General features: G+C 34.3%; 1 protein-coding gene across 2 annotated transcripts in view; it reads right to left on the bottom strand.

Moving 5' to 3' along the window:
• Window positions 1-4,457: 4,457 nt before the first annotated feature.
• The window catches only part of LOC132155279 (corticotropin-releasing factor receptor 2-like), a 115,829-nt gene continuing 96,743 nt past the window's right edge, over window positions 4,458-23,543 (bottom strand). The window contains exons 11-12 of one of the 2 annotated variants that reach the window (XM_059564158.1): window positions 21,466-21,507; window positions 4,458-4,971 (exon numbers count right to left, since the gene is read on the bottom strand). In XM_059564158.1, the coding sequence (XP_059420141.1) occupies window positions 4,831-4,971; window positions 21,466-21,507 (183 nt within the window). In that variant the 3' untranslated portion in view covers window positions 4,458-4,830. The remainder of the gene's footprint in view (window positions 4,972-21,465; window positions 21,508-23,543) is intronic. The other variant, XM_059564159.1, reaches the window with a different exon arrangement.

Here is a 23,543-nt window from a genome sequence, read left to right as displayed (position 1 = left end):
TGTAATTTTTAACATCTCAGAGGACCTCAGATGATCTAACCCTGAAACAACATACAGAACTACCAAATTTTGCTATAAGTGGGATTGCATCATATAATAATTGCTGTTAATAGTGTTCATCGTCTGTTTGACTAAGTCTTTAATTTTTCCAAAACATTTTTTGCCATACTGTCTGCACATAAACTGACAGTCACCACTGATAAGCTACTACTAAATATTGTAGAAACTTAATTTTCTGTAAAGTTGCTTTGCAATTATTTGCATCGTAAAATGTGCTATACAAATAATCTTGAATTGATTTTAATATTTTTTTCAAGTTTTTAAAGTTATTAGTTTATTAAAGAAACAATATGTGCCTATGCACATTCCTATAGACTGAACACATAATGCATATGTGCATAACATCACAGTTTTCACACATTCACGTTTTTATAGTTTTTATACACAGCAAATACTGGCATCATTTTCAAAAACGTGCACTTTAAAACCTGTTTTCAAATGTTAGCATTTTCAGGCCCCCAAAATGTTGTTGTAGTGTAAATTAATGGCCAAAATGCATAAAAACCCTAACTAAAATTAGCCATGGTATTATTATAATTAATTAATAATAAAATTATTATAATAAAAGTGTAGTAAACATTTTTTATTTCTGATTGATTGCTATTTGTATAACTACAGTTTTATAATAAATACCATGGTTAAACTATGGTTTGTGTAGCAAAACCATGGTTAAATTGTGGTTACCATGGTTAACGGGTTAGTTCACCCAAAAGTTTAAATTAGGCCATGAATTACTCACCCTGTAGTCATCCTACAGTATGTGTATATGACCTTCTTCTTTATTATTATTATTAGAGTTATATTAAAAATGGTCTTTGCTCTTTCAAGCTGTTTGATGCCACTCAGCAGCTGTTGCACTGCATTGGTCCACGAGAAGTTAAGTAAAAAGCACATCCATTAAAAAAAAATGTGTCTCACACGGCTCCAGGGGTTTTTTTTGTAAGAAAAATATCCATATTCAAAACATAATAATCACTGTAATTTAGCTTGCACTCACTGTTGTACACTGGAAGCAGTTTCGGGGAATGACGTATATAAGGTCAGCTTTGCGCACTAATGGATTATTAAATTCAAAAGTTGTGCTTGTGAACATTAGTTAATGCACTGTGAATTACCATGAACTAAAAGTGAAAAACTGTATTTCATTAACATTAACAAATACGAATAAATCCTGTAATAAATATATTGTTCTTTTTTTGTTCAAGTTAGAAAATACATGATCTAACATTAACTAATGGAACCTTACTGTTTAGTGAACTTTTTCAACAGCATGAAGCTGGTTAAAGGTCTCGCCCAGTAACAAACTAAGGCAAAGGTGAAAGAAACTGTCACAGTGTCTGGGTTGTGTTCCCTGGGGTTCCACTAGGTGTCCTCAGTTCCCACGGTGTTTATCATATTATCACTTCCTGTCTCCTTATTTGGTCACCTTCCTCCTTGTTTAGTTAATTGATTGTTCCCCACCTGTCTCCTGTTTCCCCATTATCCTTTTGTGTATATAACCCGGTCTGTCTTAGTATGTGTCACGGAGTCGTTGTTTATTCATGTCCGTCAGTTCGTGCCCTTGCCTTGTCTTCTTGTTTAGTTTATGTTTTGGATGGATGTTTCCTATTGACCCCTGCCTGGACTGTTTATGCTGTTTGGATTACCCCTTAATAAAAGACTTACTTGCAATTGGTTCTATCTCCGTGCTTCATTGGATCCCGGCCGTGACAGAAACTCAACAGAAATGTTGAGAAAGAATTTGAATTATATACATCAGTTTGGACAGTGTTACAAACAAACAAAAATAGACATACATATATACATAAATACATACATTCATACATACATACATAAAGTTTTCCACTCTGGATCAGGGTTTACTGTGGTTATGGATAACAATCTGGTGGCCTATTTGCAAATAGCCAAACCTGGGAAAGGACAATGTTGGATTGGCCCAGTATGCTAGTTTTGATTTTGTAGAGAAGTCCAAGGCTGGACAAGAAAAATGTCCTGCTTGCACTTGTCCAGATGATGGCAGTGAACAGCAACCACATTTAAGTTTTAAAGGTGCAGAAGTATCACAGAATGTTTCCATATGACTCATGCCATATATATTCAAAGTGTTCTAAATGCAAATTGAAAAACAAATCAATCGGTTTTGTAACAGATTTGTAATAATCTAGACCAATGACTGACTCTAATACAAGAGTGTTGGTCTCAAATGGTTTGTCTTTAAACTGAGAGGACTTATGGAAGTCATACCATGAAGCACTGGTCCTTGCAAGTGTTGAAAGAACGATGTGAGCTGCTATTTGCACTGACTTTAGATGATGAATGCTGTATGAAGGCTCCATTTGTTGTTTGACTGTGAGCAGTGAGAGAGCAACAGAGCATTGCTGAATTAACAGCGTGTGAGGCAGGTTGATGACCAGTTATTAAGCCATACAGCAGCTTACTGCAGATATCAGACTGAATGCTGATGTATTTTATAGGTGCTGGATGACATTTGGACTGGATAGCAGAGGTTGCCATATCTGCTGTTGGTGTAGCGATCTGGAGACTCTAGTTCCTAGTGTGATTCAGATATCAAGAGTGTACTACACTTTAGATCCTTCTATAATAGAACTCTGGGACTTTTTTAATATAATAAATTGATTTGTCTGATCAGTGCGCTAATTGCTCATCTGTTCCCTTCCCTAAAAATGATTATTGATTTCCTGGAGTGGCTTTACCAACTCTAAGTGGCATAGTCAGCTACCAGGAATATTTAACTCTTTCCAGTTTTTCTCAGTCGCTTTGGTACATTTCTCGAATCATCCTTGAGATTTGCAAAACAGAAAGTTCATTTCTCAAAACAACTCGTACAAATAGCAAAACACCACGGATTACCTGCAAAACCCAGTCTCCTGCTCAAAATCCTTAGTTCATCTCTAAAAAATAAATATCTGTGTCAATGAACATGTCAGTGCCATCGAATGACAAGTCCTTGTGTCATAGTTTATGGATAAGACAGTCAAATCGCTTAGTCATGTTGTCAATATAACAGTGTACTCTGGAGGAAAGTTCTGATGTAATCTATGGCAACATTTTGGATGACAGTTACTGTATTGAACAGTATGCCATATGTTTATGTATGCCATATAATCATTTCAAAAGTACACATTTACACATTACTGTATGGGGGATAATGATTGAAAGAGACTGGATAGAATTCACAGTTACACTTTTACTAGTGGTCTGACCCAAAAAATAAAAGAAATTAAAAAAAACCTTTACAATGTCATTGTGATATAGAAAAGGAAAAAGAAATGTGGGCACAAAGATGAAAATAAGTCAATTGTCAGAATGTGTAACTCTTGTGTTGTCCTCTGTCTATACAGTATAAGCTTTCCAACTGAAGATTCATGAGCTGAACCTTTCATCTATTTCAGAGAAATGGTTTATCATTGGTTTATCATCTACATTCTCTTCATTAGCAAAGATTCACTTGCACAATTCATGCCAAATTGACAAAAAGTCTAATAATAATTTGTAAAAATAAAAATAAAAATTGTGCTTGGCAGTTTATGACAACTAGATGAACCATTTTGTATTTAATGACTTATACGATGACCTAAAGACTAGATGTTTTGAGGGGTAAGACTATTGCACAGAAAACTGTATAATACATTTTGAGCAACATGACATTAGCAACTGATAATGTAGGAAACTGCAGATAAATGTGTGTAATCAATTGCATGAATGTACAAAAGCAATCGCAACTTGTTCAAAAGAAAGAGAAACTGGTTTTATGATGTGTATAAATGACTAGATGATGTGGAGGTTGTACAAGTAGTTTTGAGAATTTCATTTCTGATTTGAGAAATGCACCAAAGTGACTGAGAAAAACTGTAATTATCTGGCCTTCTGTGTTTTTACTGGACGCTATTAAATATCTTCCAAAGTAATACTGAATGTCGGAATCGATACAGTGAAGTAGTACCACAAAGAACAAGCGATTGATTGCACAGGTAAAATAATGCAGCATATAAATCAAAACTGCCTAACATTACCAAATTAACTGATGATGAGGAAGTGGTTTAAGACTGTGAAAATTCATGACTGTTGATGGACTACAGCAATCATGATCATCGTTCTGAATCCAAACCAGATGTGGAATTAATAACAACAACAACAACAAAAACGTTTTGGTCAAAATGTTGCTTTTTTTTTTTTATAAAACTTGCCCACATACAGTACAGGTGTAGATAAAACAAGAATGCATGAAGCTCAACATTATAAAAAAGGCTCTGTTATCTCTTTTGATATATTGCATGTTCAGATATTCATATAACAAGATATTCCAGGGACCATGACATTTCTGTTAAATTATCAAAATGCTGGCAACTTTAAAAAAAATGCTGACTGGGAGATAGATAGATAGATAGATAGATAGATAGATAGATAGATAGATAGATAGATAGATAGATAGATAGATAGATAGATAGATAGATAGATAGATAGATAGATAGATAGATAGATAGATAGATAGATAGATAGATAGGGTCATAGGGTCTTCTGGATTGTGGCAACTATTGAGTAAAAAGAAAAATTTAATCAGTTCAGTTAAAACCCTTCCATTCATGGTCCATTATTAAAATTAAACAAGAGATATAAATTAAATTCACTGCTTGACAGATGTCACACTCCCGACCATAAAAAGCCAAAAACAATCACTTGGTCTCTCGTGCCACTTGCAGTCCAACTATGTGGCTGAATTATAAAAGAGGAAATGCTATAGCGTAAAGGTCAGACGGCTGTGGTCTGCTTGATGCTGTGAAAGCTGATGCGGGTGGGGGAGGTGGGGATGGACATGGCTCTCGCCACTCTGACTCGCAGCGAGTGTTTGTCTTGCCAGCGGTGCCAACGCTTTCTGGCTGCGGAACGTACCTAAAAAGAAAAAAAACATGCAATCTATGGTATTTTACTTGCAGCAGCTTTTCTTCACTGATTGTGAAGGACAATCTGCAGAATTCCACAAAATTTAAAACATACAGTACTACAATTTTTTTTAATGCATTTTAAAATGCATAGCTCATTGCTTGTTGCAAGAACAATCTGAATCTTGTTTCTAAAAAACATCCTAAGCTTAAGTATATTACATCTTTTATTTACGAGCACTTTTTGTATTATGAGCACTTGTGTTATTTCCATCTTTATGATGAATACATATATATATATAAAGAGCAAGAAGTTAAGTTTGTGAAATGCTAATAATTAATAAAAAAGCTTTCTAACCATGCTGGAGCTTCTGATCTTCAAATCATAGAGAAACACAATATGATTAATTATACACAAACAGTTGTACATTTCATTGGCAGGGCTGGCTGGAAAAAGTAATTTAACTTTTTTTAACAGAAAAAAAAGAAGCTTTTTGTATTCAGAAGTATTTAACAGAAGCTAATTGTATTCAATTAAGGACTTGGGATGTGTGAAATGCACAGGTGTCCTGGCCTTTAAATAAAGGTACATAATAAAGGCTGCTCTCAAGAAATTCTGGTTCATATGTGTCATGCAAATAAACAAAAGACCCAGAAGGCTCAGGGTATATTATGGCAAACTGTTTACCAATCAAGTTTCTCAATCGGCAAAGCAATCTGTGGTACACGCCTCTACCAACACACGATGGGTAACTCGCGAAGCACAAAGTTCCTAGGGTTTTCTCAGCACTATGTCATAGAAAATACGAGGTTTAAGAAGTAGAAGGCGGGGAAACATTTAACATTTTTCAAAGTTAAAGTTCATGCAAACAGATTTTAATGGACAAGTTTCAGTCAAATATTTTTGGTTTATGCCTATAACAAAACCCAGTGTTAAAGCAGAGCGCAAACAATTATATCTGGAACATTATATACTGTAGACTTACCAATATACGCTCACTTCCGCGTATTCATCGCGGGGATCAAGAACACGGTTTTTTTACGATCACAGGCATAGTTACAGCATGTCCAATAACAATACAACACAATATAATAAAACTCAGAGATGGTTTAAATGTCCTTTGAAATCACGCTAACCACCTGTTTTGGTATGTGGGGCATTTTAAGTAGATCATTAATTATTAAATACTATCTATCTATCTATCTATCTATCTATCTATCTATCTATATATATATATATATATATATATATATATATATATATATATATATATATACACACACACACATACAATACAAAGAAACAAATAGAAAGAATTGAAAAAAAATACAGAAAGCTAGTGTTGGATAAAAACTAGCAGTTAGAATAAATAAATAAAAAATAGATAAAATATAATTAGAATAGACAGTGCAAGAGTTCGAGGGTCAAAGATGAAAGAGATGCGTTTTTAGATGTTTCTTGAAGATGCATGTACTGCATGTAATATATATTGAGCTTTGCGATATAACAATTTTAAAGGTAACAATGGAATTAAAAAGGCAATGGTTGACATACTGTAACAATGTTTGTAATAGTATTTTACCTAACAATTTATGTATCAGTTCAATATATTACACCCTTTCATTTTACTGAATTTATAGAATAGAACACCTTTATTGCACAGATGTACTTCGAAATTTAAGATCTAGTAGCAATACACACTTACTGTACAAACAGTTCTAGTGCACATGTAAACAAATACTGTATGCACAGAACTACGAAGTTACATATTTACATTATTTTACAGTTACATTGCAATCTGTACAAATAAATCAAATTAATGTATTCCTTGTGTTATGCCTAAACCTAGCATCAGCTTATCCACTGCTGTGTGCTGTTCTTCAGTTATCAAATTATTGATGTAGTATCAGGGTTGAAGTAACACTTAGTAGGCCTACTGTAAATCCATGGCTTTATCAGATCTCGTCTGAATTGGCAACAAGTGAGCAGAATTCTGCTCCCTATTTCCTTAGGTTGGAAAGGCAGCACGTGAAAAATTATATTTAGCAGCTATGTATTGATAGGAAAATAACTAATTTCTTTAAGATAATTGCAGATTTTTGTACTTTAATGATTTGTATTCTTCCAAATTCTGCCAGCATTCACATGAAATAAATGAATAGCCTAAAGAAGACTGTCGTTTTTGTGAAGAATCAGCATAAAATCAGGGTTTCATCACAATCGTTTTTTGATTTAATTTTGAAATCTGAAAAATGAAATTAATTTACTTCAAACCTGCACTCACCAGAAATGATTCTATCAGTTTCAGAAATTTTCTTTCCTATCAGGGGCAAATCAGTTTTATTAACCATTTAAACAGAATGTCGTATTAGGCCTAAATATAAAACCCGATTCCAAAAAAAATTTGGGACATTGTGAATAAAAACAGAATGCAATGATGTGGAAGTTTCAAATTTCAAAAGTTTATTCAGAATACAACATAGATGACAAATCAAATGTTTAAACTGAGAAAAGGTATCATTTTAAGGGAAAAAGTTGTTGATTATAAATTTCATGGCATCAACACATCTCAAAAAAGTTGGGACAAGGCCATGTTTCCCACTGTGTGGCATCCCCTCTTCTTTTTATAACAGTCTGCAAACGTCTGGGGACTGAGGAGACAAGTTGCTCACGTTTAGGAATAGGAATGTTGTCCCATTCTTGTCTAATACAGGCTTCTAGTTGCTCAATTAGGTCTTCCTCTTTATGACAAAAAAGCCACATCCTGTATGTGATGCAGTGCTGTCTAAGGGCCTGAAGATCACTGGCATCCAGTACGGTTTTCCGGCCTTGACCCTTACACACAGAGATTGTTCCAGATTATCTGAATCTTTGGATGATATTATGCACTGTAGATGATGATAACTTCAAACTCTTTGCAATTTGTCTCTGAGAAACTCCTTTCTGATATTGCTCCACTATTTTTACGCCACAGCATTGGGGGAATTGGTGATCCTCTGCCCATCTTGACTTCTGAGAGACACTGAGAGGCTCTGGCTCATGTTGCCAATTTACCTAATAAGTTGCAAATTGGTCCTCCAGCTGTTCCTTATATGTACATTTAACTTTTCCAGCCTCTTATTGCTACCTGTCCCAACGTTTTTGGAATGTGTAGCTCTCATGAAATCAAAATGAGCCAATATTGGGCATCACATTTCAAAATGTCTCACTCTCAACATTTGATATGTTATCTATATTCTACTGTGAATAAAATGTAAGTTTATGAGATTTGTAAATTATTCCATTCCTTTTTTACTCACAATTTGTACAGCGTCCCAACTTTTTGGGAATCAGGTTTGCATGTATGTCATCCTTAATGTTACATTCTTAAATAATAATGTTAAATTGGAATACATGTAATAATTAAATCAGTATAAATTAAGCCTTCAGAGATAGAAGCTGCGTCTGAAGTTGATTTTAGATGTATTAGGCCTGTTTACAGTTAAATGCTGATCAGGCGGCTGTACATGCCTTTACATAGCAATTACAACTGTATAATGAAATGAGATTAATGTTTAATACAACATTTTTAACAGAAATATGTAATGACAAAATGAAATGATAGGCCTACTTTATGATACTTATGAAAGTAATATCGCCATAGGTGTCGGTAAGTCACTGTGTTAATAAAGAAACCTTTTATTCAATCTATTCGTCCAAGATTCAGATTCTTTCAGGAATAAATTCAAGTGTCTGTGTTTAATAATTTGTCACTGAATTGTCTATAATAATGGGTCTTTCAAAGACTGATTCATATCAGGATTCAGGAATGATAATCCACTCTATACGCTTACTGTGACTTTGGTTTGATGACGTCAAGAAAATACCCCCCACCCATTCACATCTGAAAACTACTCCTTACCTCTGTCACACAATGTAACTGTAAAAATAATGTAAATATGTAACTTCTCATAATTCTGTACATATTTGTTTACATGTTTGCATTTAAATAAAGAAAACTCTTGACCCTCTACCTGCTCTCTGTTCGTTTTCTATCTAGGCCACTTGTTTTTCATAAAAAAATAAAAAATAAAAAAAAACTCTTTCTTTATATATTCTAAATATTTATATTCTAACTACTTGTTTTCTTTGTGTTTGTGTGTGTGTACAGTAGTCAAAGTTTAAAGTGGATCAAATCCTTTAATCAAAGCTGTCCTAAAACCAAATCCGAAATACGATATTGTCATTTATTTATATAACTTATATAAATATATAAATCGTTTTGAATGCCTTTATTGATCTCATTAGTAATAAAATAATCTGCTAATATAAATGTTTTAATTAATGATCTACTTAAAGGGTTAGTTCACCCAGATAGCAAATTTATGTAATTAATAGTTTAAGATATTTTAGATTTAGTCCGAGAGCTCTCAGTCCCTCCATTGAAGCTGTGTGTACGGTATACTGTCCATGTCCAGAAAGGTAAGAAAAACATCATCAAAGTAGTCCATGTGACATCAGAGGGTCAGTTAGATTTTTTGAAGCATCGAAAATACATTTTGGTCCAAAAATAGCAAAAACGACGACTTTATTCATCATTGTCTTCTCTTCCGTGTCTGTTGTGAGAGAGAGTTCAAAACAAAGCAGTTTGTCATATCCGGTTCGCGAACGGATCATTCAGTTCACCAAATCGAACTGAATCGTTTTAAACGGTTCGCATCTCTAATACGCATTAATCCACAAATGGCTTAAGCTGTTAACTTTTTTTTAATGTGGCTGACACTCCCTCTGAGTTCAAACAAACCAATATCCCGGAGTAATTCATTTACTCAAACAGTACACTGACTGAACTGCTGTGAAGAGAGAACTGAAGATGAACACCGAGCCGAGCCAGATAGCGAACAATAGACTGACTCGTACCACAGATTGCTTTGCCGATTGAGAAACTTGATTGGTAAACGGTTTGCCAGAATATACCCTGACCCAAAAGCAAAGGCCGTTTCTGAACATTATTGAGAATGCACACATTTTTATTTTTATTATTTTTAAGAAAAAGGGGCACTGGACACCAACACTAAAACCTCTTCCCAGTTATGAAGTATGCTGGAAGGAGCAATATGGTTTAGGGCTGCTTTGCTGGTCAAGGGCTTTGCTGTGCAAGCAGGGGGAAAAAAATGATTTATCAAGGGATTTTACTAAGGAATGTCATGAAAGAAAGGTTAGGTGATCCAAAGCACACAAGCAAAATCAACTAAAGGTTGAAAAAGAAATGTTTTCCTGAGTCTTGACCTTAAGCCAATTCAGATGTCGTGGCATAACCCAAAGAGAGCAGAGCTTTTAAGACGACCTAGAAATATTCATAAAATGAAGCCTTTGTGTCCAAAACAAATTCATAAATAAATGAACTAATACAGAAAATGTTTTTAGCAAAATCTTAGCAGGTTTTTTCTTTTAAAAGAGAATTGACAAGTTACTAAATTCAAGAGTTTACTTACTTTTTATACCCTGTTCTGATAATGATTATTCATTATATTCAGTAAAAATGTGAAAAGTACAACTATTTGTCTTTTTAGCACATCAGCGGCACCCAGCTATGACTCAAGAGGATGTTCAAAGTCCCGGTGGACCACAGAGCACCACTCACAGTTTTCCACTAAACTACATGATATTAGTCACAAATAGCTGTTAACTTAACGTTCGATGTGCAAGCTCCTTTACCTTTATAGAGCCACTGTGTTGTATAATTATAAAAAAGAAAGTTAGATGGGTTCCTTTCATATTTTAACTTAGTAGCACACATTAGTAGCATACTTTAGTAACTATGAATACACCCTTCAGGTGTGATGAATGTCTGAAGCTCATTTGGATTCATGACAATTTGAAAGCTCCGCCCACCGAGGCCCTGCGTCTCCAGTGCCTCAAAAACACGCACTTGCAACATCACTCCTCAGATTTCCCTTCTTCAGGAAGATGGTTTATCATGCTTCAGCAACCCACGTTGATTAGTTTTATCCTTCCTCATGGTGGAACGCAATGCCCTTTTGAAAATGTGTGTCTCAGTGGACTTTATTACGACAGAGGACATGCACTATAAATGTTATTTCTTTTTTTTTCTGCTTCAAACATTAAATTCAAGCACTGACTGTTCACTTGCTGCCCAATATATCAGATGTCATTGTAATGATACAATCAGTATTATTTATTTTAATTTATTTTACCTGGCAGTAACTTATCAGTGTATACACATGCCATACCATACCAGATCTTTAGTAAATATATTAGTTTAGTTAAGAATCAGATTAATTGCTCACATCTTTGCAGGATTTTTGCATTTTTATGTTGTTGTTTTTTTTTGTTGTTGTTTTTTTTCAAGATTATACTTGGGAAAAGGTGACAAGCCTTTGGGCAAAATCTACGCTGCATGCTGTACCTGTGTCAGACTGTTACTATCTTTACTATCTAAGGTTGCCTCCAATCCATTTCACTCTCTGGTTGTGGTGTTGAATTATTTTATTCTTCGACCTTTGCGTCAAAGAAGTCTGAGAAACTGCACAGGCTTTGATTTGTGAGAATGTTATTGATTTATGTTAACCACATGAGCCAGTGGCATAAATCTGTTAAGTTGTTTGCTTGTTTTGATGGCCACAACAGGGGTGAATGAAGAATGTCACAGTAAGAAAGCGATTTCTCTTCCTTGAGGCACATGGGTTGGAATCAGTTAAAGGGCTAGTTCCCCCCAAAATGAGTGCTATAACAAGTCTCCATTAGCTTAAACGCAGTACACGTAGCAATGGCTTTTAAATAATATAATAAATAGAAAAAGTAAAGAGGAAGCTAGTGTTAGAGGTTTTTTTTTTTTTTTTGCTTTTGTTAAATGTATAATAAATGAAAAGAAAACAGATAGAATATAAAAAGATTAGAAAGCTAGTTATATATATATATATATATATATATATATATATATATATATATATATATATATATATATATATATATATATATTAAGAATATAATTAGAATAGTGAGTGCTAAAGTTAGAGGGTCAAATAAAGATGGAAGTCATAATTCCCCCAGAACTGCTGCATTTACAACTGTGAGCACAAGCTAGATTAAAGGGATTATTGCATTTTGAATATGGATATTTTTCTTACAAAGACGCATCGATTCGCTACAGGAGGCCTTTGGTCACCCCGACCCTTGTCAAATCTGTCTAATTTTAATAAGTGAAATATCAACCCAGGAAGTGGTTTAGGGCCATGTTGATGGAAGCGATTTATGTATTGATCATCATTCTGAATCTAATCGAGATGTTTTTGTCAGCTTTTTGTTTAAAATGTGGCTTCTTTTAATGAAACTTGCCCACATTCAAGTGTTGGTAAAAAAGGAATGCATGAATATATATATATATATATATATATATATATATATATATATATATATATATATATATATATATATATATATATATATATATATATATATATATATATATATATATATATATATACACAGTACGGACCAAAAGTTTGGACACACCTTCTCATTCAAAGAGTTTTCTTTATTTTCATGACTATGAAAATTGTAGAGTCACACTGAAGGCATCGAGGGCTATTTGAATTAAATATTTCTGAAGCATTTCTTCATTAATTGTTTTTTAAACTTTTAATATTGAATATTAATAAACTTTTAAAACCCTAAATGTTTGTTTATTTTAATGTTTAAATTAGACTTGGAGTAACAGATTTACAGTGTGTCCCTACTGAACACCATGGTATGTGTGTGGGAATGTTGTTGTGTCATTGTGTTTGGTACCAACTTAAAAATAACCAGCATGTATAGAGGTATTTTATTTATTGCTAAGAGCAACAAATGCAGAATAAACTGTAATGCACTCAATTGTATAGCTTGACTGAAGCTAAACAGACCTAACCTATGCATAAGCATGGCGCAGCATTGATCTGCAGTGCCTCGTATGCTCAGCTGTCACAAGAATAGTCTGCTGAAACCATGTGCATCTATAGACTAGCGCAGTATAATTATCACACATTAATAGTATTTATAGCTCCTAACAGGCAGTGTGACTATGGTGTATGATTATATCAAATTATTTGCCGATATGTAGTTTTCCCTATTGCTCATGTACCATTGATTGTCTCTCTGTGTCCCAATGTTGGCCACGTGCCATAGGTTGCCGACACTGGAAACGCTTAATAAAAAGAAGCAGTGCTCAGAAAAAAAAAAGAGCTGGATGATCATATTATAGACTTTTCATTTGAAACCTGTCTTCATTTAATCAATCACTCAATTCGAGAGGATGTTTTTGCCTCCATCTAAACACAGCTGACATAAAGACAGTCTTGACATGGTTTGATCTGATGTTCTAGATATTTGGTAAAATAAGCTTAATTGACAGAGTAATTTGAAGAAGAATATTCTCCATCGTGCCTGGGGTCATAGCAAAAATCCAATTATTCCCCTAAATAATAATCAGATATGAAGAGAGGCCATTAGACCGCAGAATAACAGTCTAAAAATACCCAAATTAAAGAATAAATAAATGTTTATCTGTCAGTAAACCCAGATAATGATTCAGTTCTAAATGGCATACTGTAGCTTTAATTAGTGCAATCATGAAACTTATGAAACCATATTGAAAATCATATACATATAAATAAGACAGTTACCTATAGCTATGACTTTATTAATACAGTTGTCTAATTTATTTTGTAGTCTCAAGCATTCAGAAATCATGCAAAAATAAATAAATAAAATTAAGCAGTTTTACTAACAATGTTTTTTTTCTGTAAGGGTTGTGATGTCCACATGTTTTTTGGTGAAGGAATTATAAGGGCTGTGTCATCTATAATAACATGTTATGTACATAAATTGTTTATTTTTTATTAGCCTACATTATGTATTTTAACAGTGTGATTAACCAATCATTATTGCCTCATTGGTTTTATATAATGCATTTTAAGTAATTTTAAAGGCTATTGATGGCTTAGGTCTGTTTTTATAAACAAAAGAAATTATTATCTTAATACTTTGTAAATTATTATTTGAAGTAACAAAACCATGGCTGCAAGAATTATGATTTTTGTTTGTGTTATTCTTGACAAAACCATGGCTACTTTTCGTAAGGGAACATGGAAAGTCAGAGAAAATATTAGATTAGCGTTTGGTGGTGGTGAAATTATTTCCAACATTAAAACACGTTATCAACGTCAACAGCCAAAAAAATTTAACAGCAATATGATTGGAAGTGATGCACTTGCTTCGTTTTTACCTTTTACCTTTAACAAATTATTTATCATTTTTTAATAGATATAAAGAACGTATAAGGTGTGCCTTCCTCCTCAAATGCTACCCAGCTTTAACATTCCAAAACATGCGAAAAAGTAGCAGAATTTACATATGAGTTACAGTTTATTTGAATATATATTAAAAATGTAAAAAGGTGTGCATTGTAGTTGACACCTAGATCAACTGTTTACAGTTGTTTTTATGACTAAGTCAGTCTCCTCAAATGCTATTGACGTTAGAAAAAAAGTGTATACAAATATCACATGTAACTTTAGAGACGGCCCCTATTTGCGAATATCGAACGTCCAACGTCAAGACACCTTTATGCCAGTTTTTTACTTTATTATGTTTTCTTCTCTCTGCGCCGGATTGCTGATGTCTTTTCCACGGGCATAGATGTACATCCATCAGTTTTGAGCCTTCAACGCAAACATGAGGAGCGAGCGGTTGCGAGCGTGGATGGGGGAATGGTATTGCGTATATATATACAGTACAGACCAAAAGTTTGGAAGTGTCTTCTGCTCATCAAGCCTGCATTTATTTGATCAAAAATACAGAAAAAACAGTAATATTGTGAAATATTATTACAACTTAAAATAATAGTTTTCTATTTGAATATACTTAAAAAGAATAATTTATTCCTGTGATGCAAAGCTGAATTTTCAGCATCATTCCTCCAGCCTTCAGTGTCACATGTAACATCAGTCTATCACATGATCATTTAGAAATCATTCTAATATTCTGATTTATTATGAGTGTTGGAAACAGTTCTGCTGTCTCATATTTTTGATCAATTAAAGGTTAAAAAGAACTGCATTTATTCAAAATAAATAAAAAATTCTAATAATATATATTCTAATATATTTTCTTTACTATCACTTTTTATCAATTTAACACATCCTTGCTGAATAAAAGTATTGATTTTATTTAAAAAAAGAAAGAAAAAAAATTACTGACCCCAAATTACTGACCAGTAGTGTATATTGTTATTACAAAATATTTATATTTTAAAAACATAGCAGCTTTTTTTTTATTATTCATCAAAGAAAAAATATTAAGCAGCAGAACTGTTTCCAACTTTGATAATGAATCATCATATTAGAATGATTTCTAAAGGATCATGTGATAATGATCCTAAAAATTCAGCTTTGCATCACAGAAATAAATGATAATTTAAAGTATAATAAATGAAAAAAACTCTTCCCAGTTATGAAGTATGCTGGAAGGAGCAATATGGTTTAGGGCTGCTTTGCTGGTCAAGGGCTTTGCTGTGCAAGCAGGGGGAAAAAAATGATTTATCAAGGGATTTTACTAAGGAATGTCATGAAAGAAAGGTTAGGTGATCCAAAGCACACAAGCAAAATCAACTAAAGGTTGAAAAAGAAATGTTTTCCTGAGTCTTGACCTTAAGCCAATTCAGATGTCGTGGCATAACCCAAAGAGAGCAGAGCTTTTAAGACGACCTAGAAATATTCATAAAATGAAGCCTTTGTGTCCAAAACAAATTCATAAATAAATGAACTAATACAGAAAATGTTTTTAGCAAAATCTTAGCAGGTTTTTTCTTTTAAAAGAGAATTGACAAGTTACTAAATTCAAGAGTTTACTTACTTTTTATACCCTGTTCTGATAATGATTATTCATTATATTCAGTAAAAATGTGAAAAGTACAACTATTTGTCTTTTTAGCACATCAGCGGCACCCAGCTATGACTCAAGAGGATGTTCAAAGTCCCGGTGGACCACAGAGCACCACTCACAGTTTTCCACTAAACTACATGATATTAGTCACAAATAGCTGTTAACTTAACGTTCGATGTGCAAGCTCCTTTACCTTTATAGAGCCACTGTGTTGTATAATTATAAAAAAGAAAGTTAGATGGGTTCCTTTCATATTTTAACTTAGTAGCACACATTAGTAGCATACTTTAGTAACTATGAATACACCCTTCAGGTGTGATGAATGTCTGAAGCTCATTTGGATTCATGACAATTTGAAAGCTCCGCCCACCGAGGCCCTGCGTCTCCAGTGCCTCAAAAACACGCACTTGCAACATCACTCCTCAGATTTCCCTTCTTCAGGAAGATGGTTTATCATGCTTCAGCAACCCACGTTGATTAGTTTTATCCTTCCTCATGGTGGAACGCAATGCCCTTTTGAAAATGTGTGTCTCAGTGGACTTTATTACGACAGAGGACATGCACTATAAATGTTATTTCTTTTTTTTTCTGCTTCAAACATTAAATTCAAGCACTGACTGTTCACTTGCTGCCCAATATATCAGATGTCATTGTAATGATACAATCAGTATTATTTATTTTAATTTATTTTACCTGGCAGTAACTTATCAGTGTATACACATGCCATACCATACCAGATCTTTAGTAAATATATTAGTTTAGTTAAGAATCAGATTAATTGCTCACATCTTTGCAGGATTTTTGCATTTTTATGTTGTTGTTTTTTTTTGTTGTTGTTTTTTTTCAAGATTATACTTGGGAAAAGGTGACAAGCCTTTGGGCAAAATCTACGCTGCATGCTGTACCTGTGTCAGACTGTTACTATCTTTACTATCTAAGGTTGCCTCCAATCCATTTCACTCTCTGGTTGTGGTGTTGAATTATTTTATTCTTCGACCTTTGCGTCAAAGAAGGCTGAGAAACTGCACAGGCTTTGATTTGTGAGAATGTTATTGATTTATGTTAACCACATGAGCCAGTGGCATAAATCTGTTAAGTTGTTTGCTTGTTTTGATGGCCACAACAGGGGTGAATGAAGAATGTCACAGTAAGAAAGCGATTTCTCTTCCTTGAGGCACATGGGTTGGAATCAGTTAAAGGGCTAGTTCCCCCCAAAATGAGTGCTATAACAAGTCTCCATTAGCTTAAACGCAGTACACGTAGCAATGGCTTTTAAATAATATAATAAATAGAAAAAGTAAAGAGGAAGCTAGTGTTAGAGGTTTTTTTTTTTTTTTTGCTTTTGTTAAATGTATAATAAATGAAAAGAAAACAGATAGAATATAAAAAGATTAGAAAGCTAGTTATATATATATATATATATATATATATATATATATATATATATATATATATATATATTAAGAATATAATTAGAATAGTGAGTGCTAAAGTTAGAGGGTCAAATAAAGATGGAAGTCATAATTCCCCCAGAACTGCTGCATTTACAACTGTGAGCACAAGCTAGATTAAAGGGATTATTGCATTTTGAATATGGATATTTTTCTTACAAAGACGCATCGATTCGCTACAGGAGGCCTTTGGTCACCCCGACCCTTGTCAAATCTGTCTAATTTTAATAAGTGAAATATCAACCCAGGAAGTGGTTTAGGGCCATGTTGATGGAAGCGATTTATGTATTGATCATCATTCTGAATCTAATCGAGATGTTTTTGTCAGCTTTTTGTTTAAAATGTGGCTTCTTTTAATGAAACTTGCCCACATTCAAGTGTTGGTAAAAAAGGAATGCATGAATATATATATATATATATATATATATATATATATATATATATATATATATATATATACACAGTACGGACCAAAAGTTTGGACACACCTTCTCATTCAAAGAGTTTTCTTTATTTTCATGACTATGAAAATTGTAGAGTCACACTGAAGGCATCGAGGGCTATTTGAATTAAATATTTCTGAAGCATTTCTTCATTAATTGTTTTTTAAACTTTTAATATTGAATATTAATAAACTTTTAAAACCCTAAATGTTTGTTTATTTTAATGTTTAAATTAGACTTGGAGTAACAGATTTACAGTGTGTCCCTACTGAACACCATGGTATGTGTGTGGGAATGTTGTTGTGTCATTGTGTTTGGTACCAACTTAAAAATAACCAGCATGTATAGAGGTATTTTATTTATTGCTAAGAGCAACAAATGCAGAATAAACTGTAATGCACTCAATTGTATAGCTTGACTGAAGCTAAACAGACCTAACCTATGCATAAGCATGGCGCAGCATTGATCTGCAGTGCCTCGTATGCTCAGCTGTCACAAGAATAGTCTGCTGAAACCATGTGCATCTATAGACTAGCGCAGTATAATTATCACACATTAATAGTATTTATAGCTCCTAACAGGCAGTGTGACTATGGTGTATGATTATATCAAATTATTTGCCGATATGTAGTTTTCCCTATTGCTCATGTACCATTGATTGTCTCTCTGTGTCCCAATGTTGGCCACGTGCCATAGGTTGCCGACACTGGAAACGCTTAATAAAAAGAAGCAGTGCTCAGAAAAAAAAAAGAGCTGGATGATCATATTATAGACTTTTCATTTGAAACCTGTCTTCATTTAATCAATCACTCAATTCGAGAGGATGTTTTTGCCTCCATCTAAACACAGCTGACATAAAGACAGTCTTGACATGGTTTGATCTGATGTTCTAGATATTTGGTAAAATAAGCTTAATTGACAGAGTAATTTGAAGAAGAATATTCTCCATCGTGCCTGGGGTCATAGCAAAAATCCAATTATTCCCCTAAATAATAATCAGATATGAAGAGAGGCCATTAGACCGCAGAATAACAGTCTAAAAATACCCAAATTAAAGAATAAATAAATGTTTATCTGTCAGTAAACCCAGATAATGATTCAGTTCTAAATGGCATACTGTAGCTTTAATTAGTGCAATCATGAAACTTATGAAACCATATTGAAAATCATATACATATAAATAAGACAGTTACCTATAGCTATGACTTTATTAATACAGTTGTCTAATTTATTTTGTAGTCTCAAGCATTCAGAAATCATGCAAAAATAAATAAATAAAATTAAGCAGTTTTACTAACAATGTTTTTTTTCTGTAAGGGTTGTGATGTCCACATGTTTTTTGGTGAAGGAATTATAAGGGCTGTGTCATCTATAATAACATGTTATGTACATAAATTGTTTATTTTTTATTAGCCTACATTATGTATTTTAACAGTGTGATTAACCAATCATTATTGCCTCATTGGTTTTATATAATGCATTTTAAGTAATTTTAAAGGCTATTGATGGCTTAGGTCTGTTTTTATAAACAAAAGAAATTATTATCTTAATACTTTGTAAATTATTATTTGAAGTAACAAAACCATGGCTGCAAGAATTATGATTTTTGTTTGTGTTATTCTTGACAAAACCATGGCTACTTTTCGTAAGGGAACATGGAAAGTCAGAGAAAATATTAGATTAGCGTTTGGTGGTGGTGAAATTATTTCCAACATTAAAACACGTTATCAACGTCAACAGCCAAAAAAATTTAACAGCAATATGATTGGAAGTGATGCACTTGCTTCGTTTTTACCTTTTACCTTTAACAAATTATTTATCATTTTTTAATAGATATAAAGAACGTATAAGGTGTGCCTTCCTCCTCAAATGCTACCCAGCTTTAACATTCCAAAACATGCGAAAAAGTAGCAGAATTTACATATGAGTTACAGTTTATTTGAATATATATTAAAAATGTAAAAAGGTGTGCATTGTAGTTGACACCTAGATCAACTGTTTACAGTTGTTTTTATGACTAAGTCAGTCTCCTCAAATGCTATTGACGTTAGAAAAAAAGTGTATACAAATATCACATGTAACTTTAGAGACGGCCCCTATTTGCGAATATCGAACGTCCAACGTCAAGACACCTTTATGCCAGTTTTTTACTTTATTATGTTTTCTTCTCTCTGCGCCGGATTGCTGATGTCTTTTCCACGGGCATAGATGTACATCCATCAGTTTTGAGCCTTCAACGCAAACATGAGGAGCGAGCGGTTGCGAGCGTGGATGGGGGAATGGTATTGCGTATATATATACAGTACAGACCAAAAGTTTGGAAGTGTCTTCTGCTCATCAAGCCTGCATTTATTTGATCAAAAATACAGAAAAAACAGTAATATTGTGAAATATTATTACAACTTAAAATAATAGTTTTCTATTTGAATATACTTAAAAAGAATAATTTATTCCTGTGATGCAAAGCTGAATTTTCAGCATCATTCCTCCAGCCTTCAGTGTCACATGTAACATCAGTCTATCACATGATCCTTTAGAAATCATTCTAATATTCTGATTTATTATGAGTGTTGGAAACAGTTCTGCTGTCTCATATTTTTGATCAATTAAAGGTTAAAAAGAACTGCATTTATTCAAAATAAATAAAAAATTCTAATAATATATATTCTAATATATTTTCTTTACTATCACTTTTTATCAATTTAACACATCCTTGCTGAATAAAAGTATTGATTTTATTTAAAAAAAGAAAGAAAAAAAATTACTGACCCCAAATTACTGACCAGTAGTGTATATTGTTATTACAAAATATTTATATTTTAAAAACATAGCAGCTTTTTTTTTATTATTCATCAAAGAAAAAATATTAAGCAGCAGAACTGTTTCCAACTTTGATAATGAATCATCATATTAGAATGATTTCTAAAGGATCATGTGATAATGATCCTAAAAATTCAGCTTTGCATCACAGAAATAAATGATAATTTAAAGTATAATAAATGTAAAAACAGTTATTTTAAATTGTAATAATATATCACAATATTACTTTTTTTCTGTATTTTTGATCAAATAAATGCAGGCTTGATGAGCAGAAGAAACTACTTTCAAAAAACATAAAAAATAGTAATGTTTCCGAACTTTTGGTCTGTACTGTATATATATAATAACGATAATAAGCATGTCATTTTGAGGCACTGGTGACACATTCCTTAAGCATCATCAGCCAATCAACTATTCTATACAGGCTTCAGACAATCACGTTTCCATAGCAACAGCTACTTATGCATATGTAACCCTCTGCATATTCAATTACTAAATATTTTTGCTAATTTGATAATGCTCTCAACTACCAATAAAAGTGACTTAATTTAAAATGTTTTGCTTTAAAATGCAGATGTGTCGAGTGATAATGATATTAAGTTACCGTTACAGGTGACTTATTGAAAGTAATAAAAACAGCCCATTAAAAGAGAGCAGTTTTCAGGGTGCTGATAAATTGTTCTGCTCCTTTTGGTGTTGGTGTGAAGCGAGTCAGTATAAATAGACTCCCACATACTGTAATAATAGACATGGGTGGCAGAGAACAGATAAGGGGACGGGGTGATATGGCTGTGGAAAGGGCTTGTATATTGATAGTCATCTTCCAATTCTCTCCAACCATGAAATTAAACAGATGATTGACTCACCTCCCCATTAAGAAAGCAGTAAAATACTGACACAAAGAATCCCTGTTAGAAAAAAAGAAAAGTAATTAGTTATACAGTCACCTTAATTAACAAAACATTGCTAAGTGTAAATAATAGAATTAAAAAATGCATTAAAAATGTGAAGATTACAATTAAATATGCCATTGTGATGGACACTAGAATAGTCCATAGCACAAAATCTAATATTTTTGGCCTTTTTGGATGTAAAGTGATTGTGGTGGTTTGACAGTGGGTCTTATACCACAGGCATATTCTCATACACAAAAAACAAATAAAAAACACCACCACTACAACCACCAACAAAAGAACTCCCTGGAACAAAGCTCCATTCAAGAATAATTGGCACATGTTGTTACTAAGGTGTCAGCTCCAGTTCTGAAGACCGACTGCAGAGAACAATCAAAGGTTGCTGGGAAATAATGTTCTCCGGGGAAACAAACCTATTTTCCACACTGAAGCCCTTAAAATATTCATGAGAGCAGAAGAGGAGATAAGACTCCAGACCTCTTCAAACAGAGTGAGAGCAAGAGATCTGACTTAAAACACAACCTAAGACCAATAATGCTCCTCAAATCTCTTGCACAATATCTTGTGCAATTTTGATCTCTTAACAGTTCTTTCAGGTGCACATAACAGAGACAAGAGTAAACAGAATTGCACTCAGAAATTGTAATACCATGCACACTAGGGGCATCACAATGATTGCATAAAAGCTATGGTTCATGCATCATCCCATGAAGGACTCAAAACAGCAAGCTTTCTGTTTTTAGGCTTTCCTTTATAGCCAATAATTGGAGCTTTACCCAATAGATGAGACCTCCCACAAGTTTGGCATGTTACAGAAATCAAATTGAGTAGAATATAAGGTACATATAAGGACTTAAGAGACATTGCTGTAAAGTAGATTGCAGTTATCCTTATTTCTCTTGTTGTCAGAATTAGAAATAGTCATCTGTTTGCTGTTGCCAACTTGGCATGTCCAGACTGACAGAGAGGAACAGGGACAGGAGTGAACACAAAAACAAAAAACAACATGAAGCCCCTCCAGGGCGGGGCAGAAGACCACCACGTCCGTGTGGTGGAGACTGGAGTCCCCCAGGGCGGAGCAGAGGACCACCACAACCGTGTGGTCAGGGCGGAAGCCCCCCAGGGCGGAGCAGAAGACCACCACAACCGTGTGGTCAGGACGGAAGCCCCCCAGGGCGGAGCAGATGACCACCACGTCCTTGTGGAAGAAGCCAGAGTCCTCCAGGGCGGAGCGGAAGACCCCCACAGCCGTGTGGTCAGGGCGGAAGGCCCCCAGGGCGGAGCAGACCTCCGTGCGGCTGGACCAACGGGACGACGAAACTCTGGTAATTCCCTGGTGTCCTTACTGGACTCCAGAAGATTGGTGCTTGCCTGACACTGCTCATGAAGATCATTGGTGACTTGCATTTGCTCATGAAGATCAGAGGTGACTTGCCTTTGTTCATGAAGATCAGAGGTGACTTGCCTTTGTTCATGAAGATCAGAGGTGACTTGACTCAGTCCATGAAGATCAGAGGTGACTTGACTCAGTCCCTGAAGATCACCGGTGACTTGACTCAGTCCCTGAAGATCACCGGTGACTTGACTCAGTCCCTGAAGATCACCGGTGACTTGACTCAGTCCCTGAAGATCACCGGTGACTTGACTCAGTCCCTGAAGATCACCGGTGACTTGACTCAGTCCCTGAAGATCACCGGTGACTTGACTCAGTCCCTGAAGATCACCGGTGACTTGACTCAGTCCCTGAAGATCACCGGTGACTTGACTCAGTCCCTGAAGATCACCGGTGACTTGACTCAGTCCCTGAAGATCACCGGTGACTTGACTCAGTCCCTGAAGATCACCGGTGACTTGACTCAGTCCCTGAAGATCAGCGGTGACTTGACTCAGTCCCTGAAGATCAGCGGTGACTTGACTCAGTCCCTGAAGATCAGCGGTGACTTGACTCAGTCCCTGAAGATCAGCGGTGACTTTACTCAGTCCCTGAGGATCAGCGGTGACTAGCCCTGACTCTGGAGGATCAGCGGTGA

Source organism: Carassius carassius, chromosome 12 (genome assembly GCF_963082965.1).
Source record: "Carassius carassius chromosome 12, fCarCar2.1, whole genome shotgun sequence".
Classification (NCBI taxonomy): Eukaryota; Metazoa; Chordata; class Actinopteri; order Cypriniformes; family Cyprinidae; genus Carassius; species Carassius carassius.
Note: the sequence above shows the minus strand (reverse complement) of the source record. Positions and strands in the feature narration are given on the sequence as shown.